This window comes from Schistocerca nitens, chromosome 8 (assembly GCF_023898315.1).
Source record: "Schistocerca nitens isolate TAMUIC-IGC-003100 chromosome 8, iqSchNite1.1, whole genome shotgun sequence".
NCBI classification, from domain to species: Eukaryota; Metazoa; Arthropoda; class Insecta; order Orthoptera; family Acrididae; genus Schistocerca; species Schistocerca nitens.
This window is the reverse complement of record NC_064621.1, coordinates 115,187,199-115,205,081: the sequence shown is the minus strand read 5'-3', so window position 1 is coordinate 115,205,081 and position 17,883 is coordinate 115,187,199. Positions and strand designations below refer to the sequence as shown.

Here is a 17,883-nt window from a genome sequence, read left to right as displayed (position 1 = left end):
CCCTCCGTGGGAAGCATTTCTTTGAAAATTTCAAGAATCCTCAGGAAATATGTCATTAAAAGCGTCCTTATGCCTTTGGCCAAAACTAGATCCCTTCTTGGATCGGTGAAAGATGATTTGGGACTGAGGAAGCCTGGGGTATACAAGATTCCTTATCACTGCGGCAAGGCCTACATTGGACAAAGTATTTGTACAGTTCAAGATCGATGTGTGGAACATCAACGGTATACACGTCTGCCCCAGCCGGAAAAATCAACCGTTGCCGAACACTGTCTTAATGAAGGGCACAATATGTCCTTCAAAGAGACGCAAATTATTGCCTCGGCTTCCCGTTACTGGGATTGTGTATTGAAAGAATCAATTGAAATACGTCTGTCTGATGATATTATTAATAGAGACAAAGGTTTTCCTTTAAGCAAGAGGTGGAATCCTATTTTATCACAGATAAAACAACAACGGTCTGGTTTCCGACTGGCTGCATTTTAATTTTGCGATTCCTCGATTTTGACAGTTTTCACCACTGGCGCCGCTGCAACTCTTCGCCTCACAGAGGGCAGCTCTTCCGTTGCTCACGCACGCGCAATGACCAGTACCCGCGGTATAAAGGAGCCGCTGAATCTGAGGTCTCCTCAGTTCTGGCGTGATTGTGCACTCAATCTCACCTGAAGATGGCGGCCAGATGGTCCGCCGAAATATCGTGTTGTCGTCAGGACGATGGAACCCGGCTGCAAACCCGTGAAAATCATCAGTGTATTCATTGTTTGTTTTCAGAACTACACTGTTTTGTAAAAGAAAATATGGAGTATAGTGTAATTAACAGTGAAATCCATAATTATAATAAATGAAAAAGAGAGGATTACCACATAAAATTTAGTGATAAAAGAGAAACAGATCATAGTCTATTTTCTGCTGGAAGACATTTTTTATAACAGATTGCCAAATAAAATAAGATTGTTAAAAGGAAACATATTTAAGACAAAATTAAAGCAACTGTCAATTGATAAATGTTTGTACTCCATCAAAGATTTCTAATGTTCTTGTGTTTGTAAACTGACTATGTCCATGACTGTTAAGTTATTATGGACAACTAATCCATTTATTATTATTATTATTATTATTATTATTATTATTATTATTATTAATGTAAGGCAACAGCTGAGACAGGAGAATGCTATAACCAGCTTTGGCAGTAACATGGGACTGTAATTGCTGAACCCTTCTTGCAGTCCTCACCACAGGCAGCATCACGATCTCCAAGCGGTCACAATAAGGGGCACTCTCAGAAGAAACCATGCTCCCAGGACATAAGTCGCATTACCGGGAGGGACCCCATGACCACAAACTATCTATAACTGTACTCCCGCTGCTCGGAGAAACCAGTCTCTCCTGCCATTGTTTACATGGAACATTCAATGAACTGGCTGCTATCTGTTGACAACTTTGACTTCAACTCTGGACATTCACAGAGGCTCTGTTTCTGGCTGGCTACATTCTGTCTGTGTTATGCAAAACTTACAAGTTTGTTAATTGTCTGCCTCTAATGTGTCTGTCTATTTGGAAAATAATTATAGACTTCAACACAGAATGTGTCCTTGTGCTAACTTAATGAGCTTTATTATATGCTTTCACTATGTATACGTCTATACCTACATCGGTACTGCACAAGCCACAGAGCACAGTGCATCGTATCCTGTACCACGACTAATCATTTCTTTCCTGTTCCACTTGTAAACTGAGCAAGGAAAAACGACTGTCTATATCCTCCACATGAGTCCTAATTTCTTGTATCGTATCTCTGTGGTTCTCAAGTACAATGTATGATAGAGGTAGTAAAATCATTCGGCAGTCAGCTTCAAATACTGGTTCTGTAAATTTTCTCAATAGTGTTTCTCGAAAACGACATCATCTTCCCTCCTGGGATTCCCATTTGAGTTCCTGAAGAACCTCCATGACACTCACGTGTTGTTTGAATCTGTGTTAGTTGCCTTAAATTTTGGTCTAGAGATAAATATGAAAAACACTAAATAATGGTTAGCAAATCCAACATTAACATTGCATAAAGGGTCTGTAGATAGTGAATGACTGAAAATTTAGGATGTCTCATCAATGACACAGGAAATTGTGATAAAGAAATAAAATGCTGAATTGTTCATGGCCAAGCCACAGTGGTTGAACTCATTAAGATCTGGCAGGACATCCAAAACAACAAAGATGCATTTGGTGGAATCTTTGTGTTCCCTGTGTTCACGTACGGCAGTGAGAGGTGGAATATGAAAGCTAGTGACAAGAGCTGAATTGATGCCTTCAAGATGTGGTTTTGATGGTAGATGTTACAAATGCCACAGAAAGAAAGAATAACAAATGCTTCCATTGCAGAAAAACTTAGCAACACAATAAATTTATCTTGCCACTTCAACCATAGATATGAGAAGTTACTTAAGCACATTTTGAGAAGATAAAGGGACAATTCAGACAAGAGCTTCTTGCAAGGCAAAATCAAAAGCAGACCACAAATAAGAGCAGTGATTAGAGAGTTGGATCTAGCAAAGACCATTACTGGCCTATCTCTTCACATTATGCAGGGTGAAGAAAAATTTCCACACTGACTTCGCAGGGCTATTCCTCACATACTAGCAATACAAAAACATGTCACAAAGTTTTGTCCGGTGCATATTTTGGGCAGCAAATGGACATTAAAGATCGGTAATCTGGCAACACTGCAATCACTTGTACAGTAACTACCTCTGTCTGGATATAGCAGTAGTGCTGTGCAATTGGTGCAGTGGATAGCACTTCGAGTTCATGTGCAGGAAGTGAAGGGTTCTATACTGGATTGCGGCTTATTTGTTTTTATTTGCTAAAAGTAGTCTGTGTGGTGCGCTATTCGCTGGCTTAATCATCATACAGTGATTACAGTGGGTCTTCTACAAAACATTTACAGTTACGTAATACAAACACAGAAATGGAAATACAATTGATTTCATTAGTCAGCTTTTAAAGAAACTTTTTGCACATCATGAACATGAATTGTTTCACACCACTGAATCTGCAAGATTCCAAACATAGTGTGTGTACCCTCCCACAGTGGTCCCATTGTACCAATTATTATTTTTGCCACGCTCAGGTCCATTACATTTTGTTAGAGCCTTACGTCACCAGTAGGAATAGCAACATGCTTTGGAAATAATTTCGATGGGACAATTGGGGGAGAGTACACAGAAAATAGGTTTGGAATCTAGTAGATGCAGTGGCATGAAACAATTCACATCCATGATGTGCAAAAGGCTTCTTTAAAAGCTGACCAATGAAAATGATTTTTCTTCCAATTCTGTATTCGTAGTACGTAACTGCAAGTGTTTGGTAGAAGAGCCACTGTAATCTGTAACACAAAATGCTATCCACTGCACCAACTGCATAGCACTGCTGTAACACCTGTCAAAGGTTGTTGCCATACAAGCCATTACAGTATTGCCAGATTTCCAAACTTTAATGTCCATTTATTGCTCGAAACACATGCAGGACGAAATTTTGTGATAGATATTTTTGTATTGCTGGTATGTGTGGAATCGTGCTGCAAAGTTATAAAGCAAATGGATTTTCTCCGCGGTAAATTCATAGAGCATTCAATGTAAAACCTAGAATGCAGGTATGTGATGGGTAAGAAGATAGTAATTTCTTCAGATCAAGTGCGTTTTTGCCCTATGTGCATGCTCTATCCCGGAAGATAGGCCATATTCTGAGGAACACAGTGTTAAGGTGATCTTCCGGCCCCCACGAAGATTGCAGCTTTACTCGGCTCTGTAAAGGATGATTTACTGCTTCGTAAAGCGGATTTGTATCAGATTCCTTGCAGCAATTGTGAGAAGTCATACACAGGTCAAACAACATGCACCGTTTGTGAGAGGTGTGTGGAGCAACAAAGATGCACACACTTATCACAGCCAGACAAGTCAGCTGTGGCCGAACATTGTATTGATACAGTGCATTCCATGAATTACAGTGATGTGAAGATTTTAACATCCACCTCTTCCTTTTGGGATTCTGTCTTCAAAGAAGCTATAGAGATTAGATCAGTTAATAATTTAATAGATAGAGATAATGGTTTTAATTTGTACAAAGCATGGAATATAGCTCTTGGGGTAATTAAACTGCAGAGAAGTTGTCATGTTGTCACCACTGCCGAACATACATCGATAAGCGAATCTAATGTCTGTACGCCTTTGCCACAGGCAGCGCATGTGTACGCGTATTTCTTTGCCATCGACCAGCGTCTGTGACCCCCGTGTGCAGTACTGCCGCAGTGGAGCATATAAGGCTACGCTTGGCATCTTGTTGCGTTTTGTGACTCACTCTGAGGATGGCCAGATGATACACGGCTGAAATATCAGTGGAGGAAATTTTATTTGTGCGGCTGTATGCCCGAAATTTAATGGACTATTCATTACGCAGCACGAAGTTGAAAATGCATGTTTTCGTAATGCTTTTATACTGATTAAAGAAATGTAGAATTAATAATACAGCTTCTCTTTGAACCTACTCTCCCCCCCTCTCCCCCCCTCTCCCCCCCCCCTCTCTCTCTCTCTCTCTCTCTCTCTCTCCCCCCCTCCCCCCCACCCCATCGCCTTCCCTTCCCTACAAATTGATAAAGGTCCCTGATGGACAAATAGTATTCATGAATTTATCAAATGATGATTTTTTTTAAAGCAACATGAGTAGTGGGTGAATCACATTTCCTTAAGATTTTTCAATAACTGTGCCTTCCACACAGCTGAAATTACATGGATTTACCAACTGAAATCCCTCAACAAAAACTCTTACATGTCTGGCAGTTGTGACTGATCATGTGATTATGTAACATTAGCTCCCTCTGATAAACTGTAAGTTTCGCTGTGTTTTGTAACAATTTTCTGATAAAATGATATGTCTGCACATAATGATGATATATACTCCAGTAATCATTGCTGTTCTGTTTCATGTTGCACTCACAAACAGGGGAAAATCTGCACTCATTATGTTAGACACAACTATTCATCATTCATCCTCCCAGTTGTCTGTCTTGCGACACTATCAGAGGTGATGTGCATATTGATGAGGAAGCTGAGCAAGTTGCATCTTTATTCCTATTCAGCTTCCAGCAAGTCGAATCAGACTTTTCTTACACTCTGAACCATAATTTATGTTTTGGCCACCATACAGTGATGGCTACTTGTGTGATCTCAAGGTCACTATTATATGGCATTACAACAACAAGCACATGGTCCTTCCTTGGACCACCAGTGTGGAATGTGATGCCCAGAGATATCTCCTGTCAAATACATTGAGCATTTCTTAGGGAACACTGTCCAGTCTCCCAAAAACCCACAATACTATCTCTATGACATGCAATTAATTCCAGTTGTCAGTAATACTGTTGTGGAATTCTACAATATTTAATACATTAGTCCATCTTAAAATAAATAAATAAAATAAGATCACTCTTCCAGAAGTCTAATATAGTTGTTCAGGGCCAGTGTGTTTCCTGCTCTTTAAGTGACACAGTGCTATAAATTGTGAGGGATCATAACTTCATTGTGATGACATCATTATACTCTTTAGCAGAGCAGTTTGTGATGAACATGTGGGACAAGGTAAAATTGATACCTTACTGGTACTTGAACTCTGATTCCTGTCTTTTGTGAGACAGTGTGCTACCAACAGTGCTATTTGTACATGTCTCATGAAGCCATTTGAAGTTTTAACTTGGGAGGTGTTTCCCTCTATGGTTTCCTAGTTCCTGTGACACTGCTGGAATTGGGAAAGTAGAGAAGGGAGCAAAAGGAAAGGTGAAACTTTGAGTCCATCCTCGATGTACACACATCTTACACAACTGGTAGCTTAATGTATGGGAAAGGCAGGAATCATGGATCAAGTCCTGGTAACTGATTAAACTAGTGATTAATGTTCAGAACTGTCTCAAGTTTTGGAAACACTATCTTGAACACACAATCTTATTGGTGTAGGATTGTGTAGAGGAACAAATGTGTTAATAACAGAAATTTTTATTTTGTTTACTTTTACAGTGTGCCAGTTAGTATTTAGACTGATTTTTTTCCAGGAATATTAACAAGAACTGCACTAAATGTGGTTACCACTTCATCCACTAGATTGAGCTGAACATGCAGTTGTTTTGACTGACATACAATTGCTTCGACAGAGTAAATGCCTCAGCCAGTGCATGCATAGCTGTTATTAAAGTAACATTGTACAAGTAGTGGTGGTCAAACATAGCTTCCTGGATGAAAGAGCTGGACTAAAACTTTACTGTGAATTAGGAAAAATAGGTCAGAAGTTTATGAAGCCATGCAATGTGTTTTCAGTGCTGACTATCTTAGTCATGCACAAGTGGTCCGCTGTATTTCAGCATTTAAGGAGATGTGCTTGCTCTGGTGGATGAAAATGTGGAAAAATCCAAGGTAATTCTTGCAGGTGGTAGACGAATTACCATCAGAATGCTTGTAAGGAATGGTCAGGTCCATTTCAAAGAAAGATTTGTTCCCAGTTTGTGCCACATTAATTGACAGGAGGACAGAGAGAGCAATAAGCTGCTGGTTGCACCAGTTGCATTATCACAGTTGATGAGGATCATAATCTTTTGAAACAAATGGTAGCTGCAGTTAAAAGTTGATGTTTTCAGATCAATTCTGAAACAAAATGACAGAACAAGGAATGACATGAAACAGGGTCACCGAGGAAGAAGAAACTCAATATTGCAAAACTCATGATTAAGAAAATAGTGATTTTTTTATGCTTCTGGAATGATTCATTGTGAATTTATCCTTGAGAGTGCAACGGCGACTGAACATTACTTATCAGGAGTCACACAATGTGTCTAGCTTTGGAACAGATGCATCTTGACATGACACATGCGAGCAAAGAGTTGGGTTCTTCTGTAACAATAATCAGCAGATCACTGTGCCCTAACTGTGAAAGAGTTTACAGCATCAAACACATCCATGTGCTCAAACATCCACCCTACTGGCCTCATTTGACGCCTGAAGACTTCTTTCTGTTTTCGAAAATTAAATGTGTTTTAAGGGGGAATATTACAGTGACACTGAGGACATCCAACATGCTGTGACTGACAGACTGAAGGAGGTACATAATCAGGACTTCCAGCATTATTTCAAAAACTTTTATTATTGCTGTAAACATAGTGTGAAGATGAAAGGGGTTTATTTTGATTCCATGTAACCGGAAAACTGAAATAAAGTTCTTAGTCTGGATGTAATGATAGTTGTCTCCTTACTTATTGGCAGTATTACTAATGAAGTGTTCAGATTTTTACAATTCATGTTCCTCCGCAGACAGAGCACAGCAGCAAATGGAGATCTGTAGGACACAAGAAAATTTTGTAAAGTAACAATAATTAAAGCTGCTGCCCTTCCAGAATTAAAGCCAGGTTAATAATAGCTGCAGAATAAAAATGCCTCATAAATTATTAAAAATCATGGCTGTTTCTTATTTGAAAAACTGTGGTGGAAGACAGTCACATTCTCCCGCTCATACTAAATAGACAATGAGTTAACATTAACTCATTTTCTATAGCTGCATGAATAAACATATGATTATTGATATGCTTCTATAGTTAAGAATATAAGTAAAAACACAGTGACTAAATCTAAAGCTTTTTATTTATGATGCATTTTGGACGTTTTACTCTATCAAAGGCTGTTAATTCCACTATTTAGCTCAGCTGCATGATTGCCAGAAAACCGAATATGTTGGAATATCAAAAAAAGTTTTAAATTTATCACTCTGAATACAGAATGCTTGTGGTGGATTCATAAGATAAAATATTTTGTGTTGATGCAGCATACCTGCAGTCCTGTGCATCATCACTGTGTTCCTTCTTCAAGAATTGTGCATTGGAGGTTCACACTTTCACTTGTTACAAACTTTACGAGAGATGTTCAGCATCTCTTCGTTTGCACAGATATGTTGTTTTGTCTTATAATGTGCAAAGACTATAATAAAGTTACAACTCAGTAAATATTTTTTGCACTTTCTATGTAATTCTATACCAAAAAGAACTCTGTTAAGTTTATTTTTCCAATATGGAAACCATATGATGAAAAGAAAGCAATAATAATGTTACTTCTTTTGAATATGTGTGTGTGTGTGTGTGTGTGTGTGTGTGTGTGTGTGTGTGTGTGTGTGTGTTTTATATGCGTTTTTCTTAAAAGAATATTTATTTATTCATCAACATCAACTTTACACTTGTGCCAGCATTTTTTCCAATCCTGAGAGCACTTTTGGAACTAGCTTTTCATTATGGCATTCATCTGCTTCAGTCACTCTGTTTATGTCTCACCATTCGTGGCAAAACAACATCCTTTTATGGTTCTCTTCAAACTTAGGAATAGTAAGAAGTCATAGAGGGTCATATCTGGTGAATACTTTGGCTGAGGCATCATAACGGTTTTGTTTCTTGCCAGAAAATCATGAACTAGCATTGATGTATGAGCAAGAGTGTTATCGTGATGCAATTTCAATGATAGGTTTTTCCACAATTCTGATCACTTCCTTCAGACTGCTTCAAGCAAATGGTGCATAACTTCCTTGTTGACCATAAGGCAGGAACTCATGATTCACTTTACCACTGCAAGCGAAGAAAACATGTATTCATCGGACTTTTTTTTTTTTCTTCTTCTTGGCTCTTCAGGCAGTTTCCACTGGGACAATTGGGGCTTGGTTCCAACATCATACCCATATACACATTTTGTCATCTGTTATAACCTTCTTTAGAAGTTCTGAATCCAGTCGACTTCTTCAGCAATTCCTGAGTGGTATCTACGCCGTGCCATTTTTGGTCAAAATTCACCAATTTTGGAACAAATTTTGTTGTTACATGTTTCATGCTCAAAACAACTGAAAAGATGGCTGGGCATGAGGCAAAGGATATGCTAACATCAGCAACCTCTCTAATTATGATTTGGTGATTTCCCAGAACCGTTTTCTTTACTATTTCTACATTGTTATCAGTAACTGATGTCCTAGGGCATCCAGGGCAGTCATCGTCGTCAAAGTCTTCTTGACCCTCTTTGACACGTTTGCATCACATGCAAACTCTTGCCTTACTGATAAGAGATTTGCCAAAAGCCATACTTCAACATTTTGAATGCACTGCTACATTTTATTGCATTTTTCCAGCAAAATGTAATTAATTTTTCGATCCACATTTTTCAAAAGTAAAAATTAGTCAAACTCTTGAAAACACGTATGACCTGTTTGACTATCAACGAAAACTAAATATTCAAATTGACGGCTGAAAATGCAAACATACATCAGGAACATGTGTACCAACAAGGAACAAATTTGAAAATCAGACCTATAAAGCCTGTGAAAATAAGAAATACCCATTACTTTTTGATCACATCTCATATATGTGTCTATCAGTTGTATTGCATAGTTTGCCTCCTGAAAGTAAGTACTGAAAGGCAATCCTACTCATAATTTATTAGTAAAATTTATTATTGTTTTTTAATTATGTGGTTTACATATTTAAAAAATAAACTAGTCACAGTTCTTGTTTATGTAGAAAAGTGTAAAACACAATATGTGCTGATGTATAACTTTATAGTAATTCTGCTTGGAGATGTTGGAGAGACCTGTCATGCGCATGAGATTTGCTTGTGTGTGTGTGTGTGTGTGTGTGTGTGTGTGTGTGTGTGTGTGTGTCTCAGCTTGACATCTTTATGGTGAGTAGCAATCTATTCTTTCCTAGCATTGCTGATATTCCACAACCTGGCCTTTCCATTGTTTGGTTTATCTTTGCATGTCATAAGACAAAACAACATCTCTGTAAGCCAGGAGGCACTAATCACTTGCAACACTCCCCCCCCCCCCTCCCCCCTGCCCCCACCCTCAAGTCTACTTCCTTGGGACCAAATTGAGGAGCAAATCTCGAAGGTTGTGGAACATGTCAGTACATGAAATTACAACATAAAAGTAATAACAGATAAAATTAAATGTTTATGAACCCAAAAAGGGACAAGCCACAAGTTTGTGTAAACACAATCAACAATACAACACAGGAATTAGTTTTGGTAGCTTATTGAAAATGGAAGTAGCAGTCTACTGCACACCTTTCTGCACAAGAGTCAAGGAAACGTAATCCAAATGCAGATTCTGCCTAGTATTAACAGAGTGAAGGTTGCTAATTCTTGTGAAAAGAGCTGATATTCTTAACAAGAAATGACAATAAAGAATTTATATATTGAGGCGCCACTGTCAGAATAGAGGTTCACGAACTTACACCACTTATTGCCTGAACTGTCCATTTCTGAGCCAAAAATATCCTTTGAGAATGGGAAGAGTTACCATAAAATATAATACTATATGTCATAAGTGAATGAAAATACACAAAGTAGACCACTTTTCATGTCAAATTATCACTTACTTCAGATACTGTTTGAATAGTAAAAGTGGCATCATTAAATCTTTGAATAAGATCCTGAACATGGGCTTTCCACAACAGTTTCACATTCTGTAAAATTGAAGTGTCGAGTTGTGTTGAATTGTGTGTTAGAAAATGTAAAAACGGAGTCTTACTGTGATTTAGCGTTATTTTATTTTCTACCGGCCATGAACTTATATCATGAACAGCACAATTTGAAACAGTGTAAATGTTGCACACAACATCCTTTTCTACCAAGCCAGTGTCATCAGCAAATAGAAATATTTTAGAATCACCTGTAACACTCAATGGTGCGTCATTTATATAAATAAGGAACGGCAGTGGCCCCAGCACTGATCCCTGGGACACACCCCATTTGACAGTGCCCTACTCAGACCCCACATCACAGACATTCTCAACACTGTGGATAACGACCTTTTGCTGTCTGTTGTTGAAGTAAGAGGTGAACCAATTGTGAGCTACTCCCCATATTCCATGATGGTCTAATTTCTGGAGTCTTATTTTGTGATCAACACAATCAAACACCCTAGTTAAATAAAAAAAAAGCTGCCCAACATTCAAAATCTTTTGTTTAATCCAATCAATACCTCACAGAGGAAAGAGAATATAGAATTTTCAGTTGTTAAACCACTTCTAAAACTGAACTGCATATTTGATAGCAAATTATATGAAATAAAATGATCAATTATTCTTTCATACACAGCCTTTTCAACAACTTTAGCAAACATTGGTGGCATAGAAATAGGTCTAAAATCATCTACGTTACTCATTTTTCCCTTTTTATAAAGCAGCTTTACTAATGAGTAATTGTTCAGGAAATTTACCATTTTCAAAGGAAAAGTTACAAATATGACTAAGTACAAGGCTAACATGTGCAGTACAGAACTTTAATAGTCTTCTAGATACTCAATCATATCCCTGAGAGTCTTTAGTCTTCAGTGATTTAATTATTGACTCAGTCTCCCCTTTGTAAGTATCACAGAGGAGTATTTCAGACATCAGTGTCGGAAAGGCCTTTTCCAAGAATGTTATATGATTCTCTGTAGAAACTAAGTTTTCATTTAATTCACCAACAATTCCCAGAAAGTGCTTGTTAAATACTATACATATATCTGACTTATCAGTAACAGAAATATTTTTACTACAAATTGATTTTATACTGCTGACTTTGTGCTGCTTCCTTCATGACTGACTGTATGGTTTTAATTTTATCTTGTCAATTAGCTATTGTATTTGCATACCACATACTCTTTGCCTTCCTAATAACATTTTTAAGCACCTTACAATACTGTTTGTAATGGGCTACTCTAGCTCTACTGTGACTACTTCTAACATTTTGATATAATCCCACTTTGTTGTACATATCCTTACGCCACTAGTCACACACTAATGCTGCCTTTTACTGCTACTATCCTGTTTAGAATGTTATAATCGAAAGCAACTTTCAAAGAGCATGAGAAATGTGTTGAGGAAAGCATGATATACGTAATCTATATTAACAGCACTATAAACATCCTGCCACTCATTTCTTAACAGGGTGTAAAAAACTCTACTGCCACTGGATTTACAAAACCCTTTTAGTGTTAAAATTTGTGGAATGCCATGCACCTTTTTACTAATAGAATGCCCATCTAGTAATGAAGAATGAATAAAAATATTGTCTATGGCTGGGTTACTGTTCCCCTGCACCCTGGTTGGAAAAAACACAGTCTGCATCAGATCATATTAATTTAGATCTTCCAACATACTTTTTCTTGCACAATCACATACAAAATTAATATTAAAATCACCACATGTAACAAATTTTGGGTACTTCCTATAAAATGAGCCAAGAACCCCCTCTAGCTTGAGCAGAAATGTTCTGAAGTCAGAGTTAGCAGACCTATAAACAACAACAATTAGAAGTTTAGTTTCACTAAACTGAACTGCCCTGCACAACATTCCAATACCTGTTCAGTGCAGTGCCCAGATATGTCTACAGATTCAAATGGAATACTGTTTACATACATGGCCGCTTCTCCACTCCACAAAAACTCCCTGAAAAAACAGCCGGCTAATCTGTATCTTGGTAAAGGGAGCCTCTGAACTGTTAAATTATTTATTATTTAAGTGGTGCTCTGATATACCAATAATGTCAGAGTCAACATCTATAAGTAGTTCAATAACCTTATCTCTAACACCTCTTATAATTTGATGAAACATGCTAATTTCTTCACTACTTGGATACCTGGCCTCCTTTGAAGGTGATTACTTTGTTAGAGGGACTTTCTTTAAGCAGGTATACCTATCAGTTGACTTCAATCTAAGAAAGGTGCAGCTCCAACGCCAACTACTACAGGGATTTTCCCTTAAGTGAGCCTCCCATGGCCCACTACACTGTCACTTATAAGCTTTGCCAGCCCCCCCCCCCCCCCCCCCATACCTATTGAGATGCAGGCCATGCCTAGTGAAACCTGATCTATTGATAGACTCAACTGGCACAACTGCAATGTGAGCCATGCCTCCGCCATCAGCACCTTCTCCAACCTCTTGCTAACACGTGTAACAGAAGCATTAAGATGAGGCCGATCATGATAGTGAAACAGTTTCATGAAGTGCACATTAGTGCCACCAGTCTGAGTAGCTGTATTCACCAGGTCACCACCTGCATCATATTCCCTGTCCATATCAAGATTATTCCCAGCTCCACCCACAATCATTACCTGATCCTCTTTCATAAAATTCCTACATACCTCCCCTACATTGTCAGTCACCTGAACCAACCCTGCACTAGGTTTTGCAATGCCAATGACCTGGTTCTTACTCCCCAACACTTCCTACAACTGTTGGCCCACATATCTGCCATGCAAACTACCTAACAGCAGAACCTTCTTTCTGTTAGAATTTGCAGGTGACTTAGGCTTCCTAACTGCTGAGGACTGCTGCCTGTTTCCTACACTTACAGCTGTTAAAAGTCTCCTCTCCACTAAACTCTGACAGATGATCAAATCTCTTAGTTATACACAATGTACAAATGTCTGAATATCTCCTCGTAGCAACATTCTTACCAACTGTCAGTTCCCATTCCAGTGTCCTTCACCCTCCTCAACCTGTCTAGTTCCTCCTTTACTTTTTCTAACTGTACCTGAAGGGCATAGATCTTATGCTCTTGCTCCTCTATCAACTTATTTCTGCTACAAATTTTGCATTTCCAGGAGAGGACCTCACTAGAATGCCCAATGGCTTTCCCACTGCATGCCCGACAATGAAAATATTTTGATCAAATCTCATACTGTGACCTCAGGTAAAGTTTGTAAACAGCGTCACACTCAGGTGCAGCGCTCTAGAGGAAAATACAGAAAGAAGATGCACAGGACTGCAGGTATATATCAGTTCCCAGATATTTATTCCTACCAATCCACTGAAAGCATCCTCCATTCTGAATGATAAACTTGAAACATACACACTAGATATTTTGATACTTTTGGTTTTTCAGAAGTAATGTATCTGAGCTAAACACCAGAACTGTGACCTAATGTTGGAGCAAACAATCCTAAATGTAATGCAAATAAAAAAACTGAAAATTTAGTGACTAGTTGCATCTTGTTTTCATTTATATTTTAAACAAACAGTCATGGAAACAGCCTACCAAACATGTGTATCTGTTAAGTATTTCTTTTCTTCCCTGAAAATATTTAGTGGGCACTGTGTCAAACTTTGATAACTGAAGGAGTTGGGTGAATTATTTGTGTAGAATGTAGTGAATTTTAAGATTCTGTGATCAGTTCAGTTTTATATAACAGAGATGGTGATTGCTAACATTTAGCCACAGGTTGAAAGTTAAAAAGTAGCAGATGTATTACCTTTGTTGCTTTCTATCAGCCCCTAATGGGAAACTTATGTTTATGTGTCACATCTTAAAGAGATGTTCATTTTCACTAGCTTGTTATCTGCAATGTGAATAATGATTCAATTACCTGACAACAGCATCTGTAACAGCCAGCAAAAAGTGTGTCACCTTGTACTGGCAGCAACTTTGGTTGAAGTTTAATAAAATTTGAAAGCCTTTTTCTTTTCTGCACTAAGTTGTATGTCAAATTCTTTTGTTTCATATATAAACTAAATGTTACTTCAACTGCAGGTTGGCTGTAGATACTTGTGATTTTTTTTTTTTTTAACACAATATGTGGCACCATACTAACCTATCTTTTACAATTTGTGGTGGCTTGCGGAGTATGTATGTAGATGTAAATGTAGATGTAGATGCATACGAATGTCTGTTGATTTTTCAATGTATTGACTTTCATGTTGCCTTTAATACCTCTAGTAAGACTAGCAATTTTCTCAGGCCGCTTGTTAATATAGCTTTCTTTTGGGTTACTCACGATGTATATCGTCACTGCTCCATTAAATAGTATACCCATAATTTGTGCATATTTGATTTACTGAATATAACTGCCTAAAATACAGCTGATAGCCAATCTACAACAATTTTGTCTAACTTGAAAGTACATATGTATAATGGTTAATATTTTTCTTAAATGGACAGCTTTGCACCAAAGAAATTTCTTAGGTCTGTTAAGAATTACTACTCACCTGATCACTATGAGGCAGAGTCCAACTTCTATCATCACGTGATGATGTCTTCCTAGGCAACAATGATTGAAAACTGGATTTCAAAACTTGTATCTCTTGGTCCTTCTCCTCCAACAAAGCTAAAGTCCTTTCTCTCTGTTTCTGTAATTGTTGCTCTAATAAGGACAGACGAGCTCGAAATTCTGCTTCACAAGATGCAACTGCTGCCTTGCAGTTTGCCCTTTCAGCTTTCAAAAGCTGGAAAATCCAAATTGTTATAAATTTTTAAAAATCCAATAAACACAAATTAAATATTTCAGTGAAATTTAGTATTTTTGCTGGTCAGAATATTTGGACGAGTAATGCCTCATCCTGTTCGGGACTGTGTACTTCAGTCACCAGTTTACTTGCACATGCCATTGAAATGCTCGGACTGAATGCTGACTGGCATGGCAACAATGTAGAAACAACTCCCTAAACCATATTACTTTTGGGTAACAGTGGAAGACCCATCTGGAAGTAAGCAATACACTGAAAGTAAGCAATACCACTCCCCTGAACTTTCCATTTTTCAGCTAAGTGATACAATATAACTGTCAGTCGAAACAAAAGTTCTAAATCCAATTCCAGCTGTCAACTGGTAAACTTCTATCATTTCAATTCAGTATTTCCCAGTGCACAAAACTCTCACGTTTCCACTTGCATTATTATCAAATGAGTATTTCACAATGATGTAACAGTTTTGAATAGCCAGTAGTCACTTCAGAATGCCAACAAGTAATAGGAGGAGACAGAGAATCCCTGCAGAATTTATAAATTTGCCAATTATTACCCAGCATACCAAACTAAAGGTGTGGCCAGGATGGTAGGAGTGTCATATTTAGACTCAAGAAACAGGGTGGGGAGGCTCTGACCATATACAAATCTCCCACTGGCACATGCTGCATGTTTGTAGCATAACAACTACACGCAGACTGATGCTTCTGTTTCACAATACTCCTCAGACACTATCACTTTGCAAGTACTTATTCACAGGTTGAAAACACATTTTGTCTAAACAAACCACTGGCAACTTTAATTCTTATGCCTCATATGTTTGTGAAAATCAAATGTAGTTTGCTATTTTTGGAACTATTTTGTCTCATTCATACATGATAACTCATTTATTTGGGCACATTTTAAAACAAATTTCAGAGAGAGAATGATTTTTCTCATAAGTGGAGGACATTAGCTGGGAACAGGGGTTAGAGAGGATATTGAATGGTGATATAGTTTAGTGTGCCAGGAAACTGAATGGTAGTTTAGTGTGCCAGCTATCTCTTAGCAAAGCCATTCACACTGATGGGCCTTTCTAAAAAAATAATATCCTCAGTAACCAGATGAAATATATTTATCTATCATCTATCAACAAAGCAACAACAGTTAGAATGGTGAGATAGATGAGTAAATATACCATTGGACTGGCACACTACAGGTCTTGGGTTCAAAGCTAGTAATATGACTCTTTTTTCATATTTCTGTTGGGATCAAAATGTATTGGTTTATATGACCAAAATTACGGTAGAAACCATTGAATTCATGTTAGATGCTGGTATATGGCTGCAAAACTAAATGAGGAACCAGTATCGCAGAATGTTAATGACGTAGGTTTCCCTTTAAATCTATAATCAAATGCCACAGTAGCAAGGTGTCCTTCACACAATGTTCATGGTGTGAGAACAGTTTATGTTACAAGTGTTTCTATGTGACTACCACTCTAAAAGTTATAGATCTTTAACACAATAAAAAATATGTATGCTCTTGTAACATATTAAGTAAAGTGGTTGGCAGAAGAAATACTAGCTCACAAGAGTGTTTTTGATTTATTCCACTTTTATGTTCGGTTGGATTCAAGAGACGAAAACAGAAATAGAATAAGACAACACATTTCATATAGTAGATACTGCTTTCTAGTGGTATTTATGGTAGGTATTATTTGCTAACAGTGTTTGTTGCATTCAAAAACACAATAATGTGATCACACTAATCCTTGCAAAACTGGGGGTTAGCACTTGCATCTGCTAGCCCCCTGAAATATGAAATCAATAGTATTCTCTCTATTATGTTCATCATTAAGATTAAAAATTTCCATCTATTGCAACTGAAAATGTATTTTGCGTTTAATCATACATTATTCACCTATTCATACTAGCCATCATCAGTGGTTTGTAACTCAAAGATAATGATTTATTACACATTTTGTTAGGAGATCTGGCAGCACATTTAAATTACCTAATAGTTTAATGATATACTGATGTGATTTATCATTTACTTTCATTTTTCTATTCTTCTCCTGTCCATCAATTCTCCTGTAGCCTTTACATGCTGGCATTACAGGTTTCCAATTTACAGCAGGTCACATTTATACAGTTCACTATACACAACCTTTATGACTGTGCACGGCCTTGCTCACTTGCCATAGGGTTGAATGAGGGATCATGGGAGCTACTTAATAGGTGAGTGGCATAGTGTGTTGGGATAGGAATAGACAGAGGGTAGGTTGTTAATGGAGACACACTGACTGTCTGTGTGTGTGTGTGTGTGTGTGTGTGTGTGTGTGTGTGTGTGTGTGTGTGTGTGTGTGCGCGCGCGCGCGTGTGTGCGCGTGTGTGTGTGCATGAGAGAGAGAGAGAGAGAGAGAGAGAGAGAGAGACAGAAGTAACATGAAACAGTATGTAGTGAAGTACAGTTCTGTACAAAATAAACTAAAATTTGCGTGAAGTTGGCATTTCCCTCTATTATCGATAACAGCACAAACATTTGTCCCAAATAACATTAATCCATATCGACGAAAAGGGTATCCCACAAAGGGGTTTACACTATTTGAACTTTAA

General features: G+C 37.8%; 1 protein-coding gene across 2 annotated transcripts in view; it reads right to left on the bottom strand.

Annotated features, from left to right (window-relative positions):
* The window catches only part of LOC126198752 (GRIP and coiled-coil domain-containing protein 1), a 139,761-nt gene that overhangs the window by 23,424 nt on the left and 98,454 nt on the right, over window positions 1-17,883 (bottom strand). For both annotated transcript variants that reach the window (XM_049935307.1, XM_049935306.1), the window contains one exon: window positions 15,032-15,268. In XM_049935307.1, coding sequence (XP_049791264.1) covers window positions 15,032-15,268 — 237 coding nt within the window. The remainder of the gene's footprint in view (window positions 1-15,031; window positions 15,269-17,883) is intronic.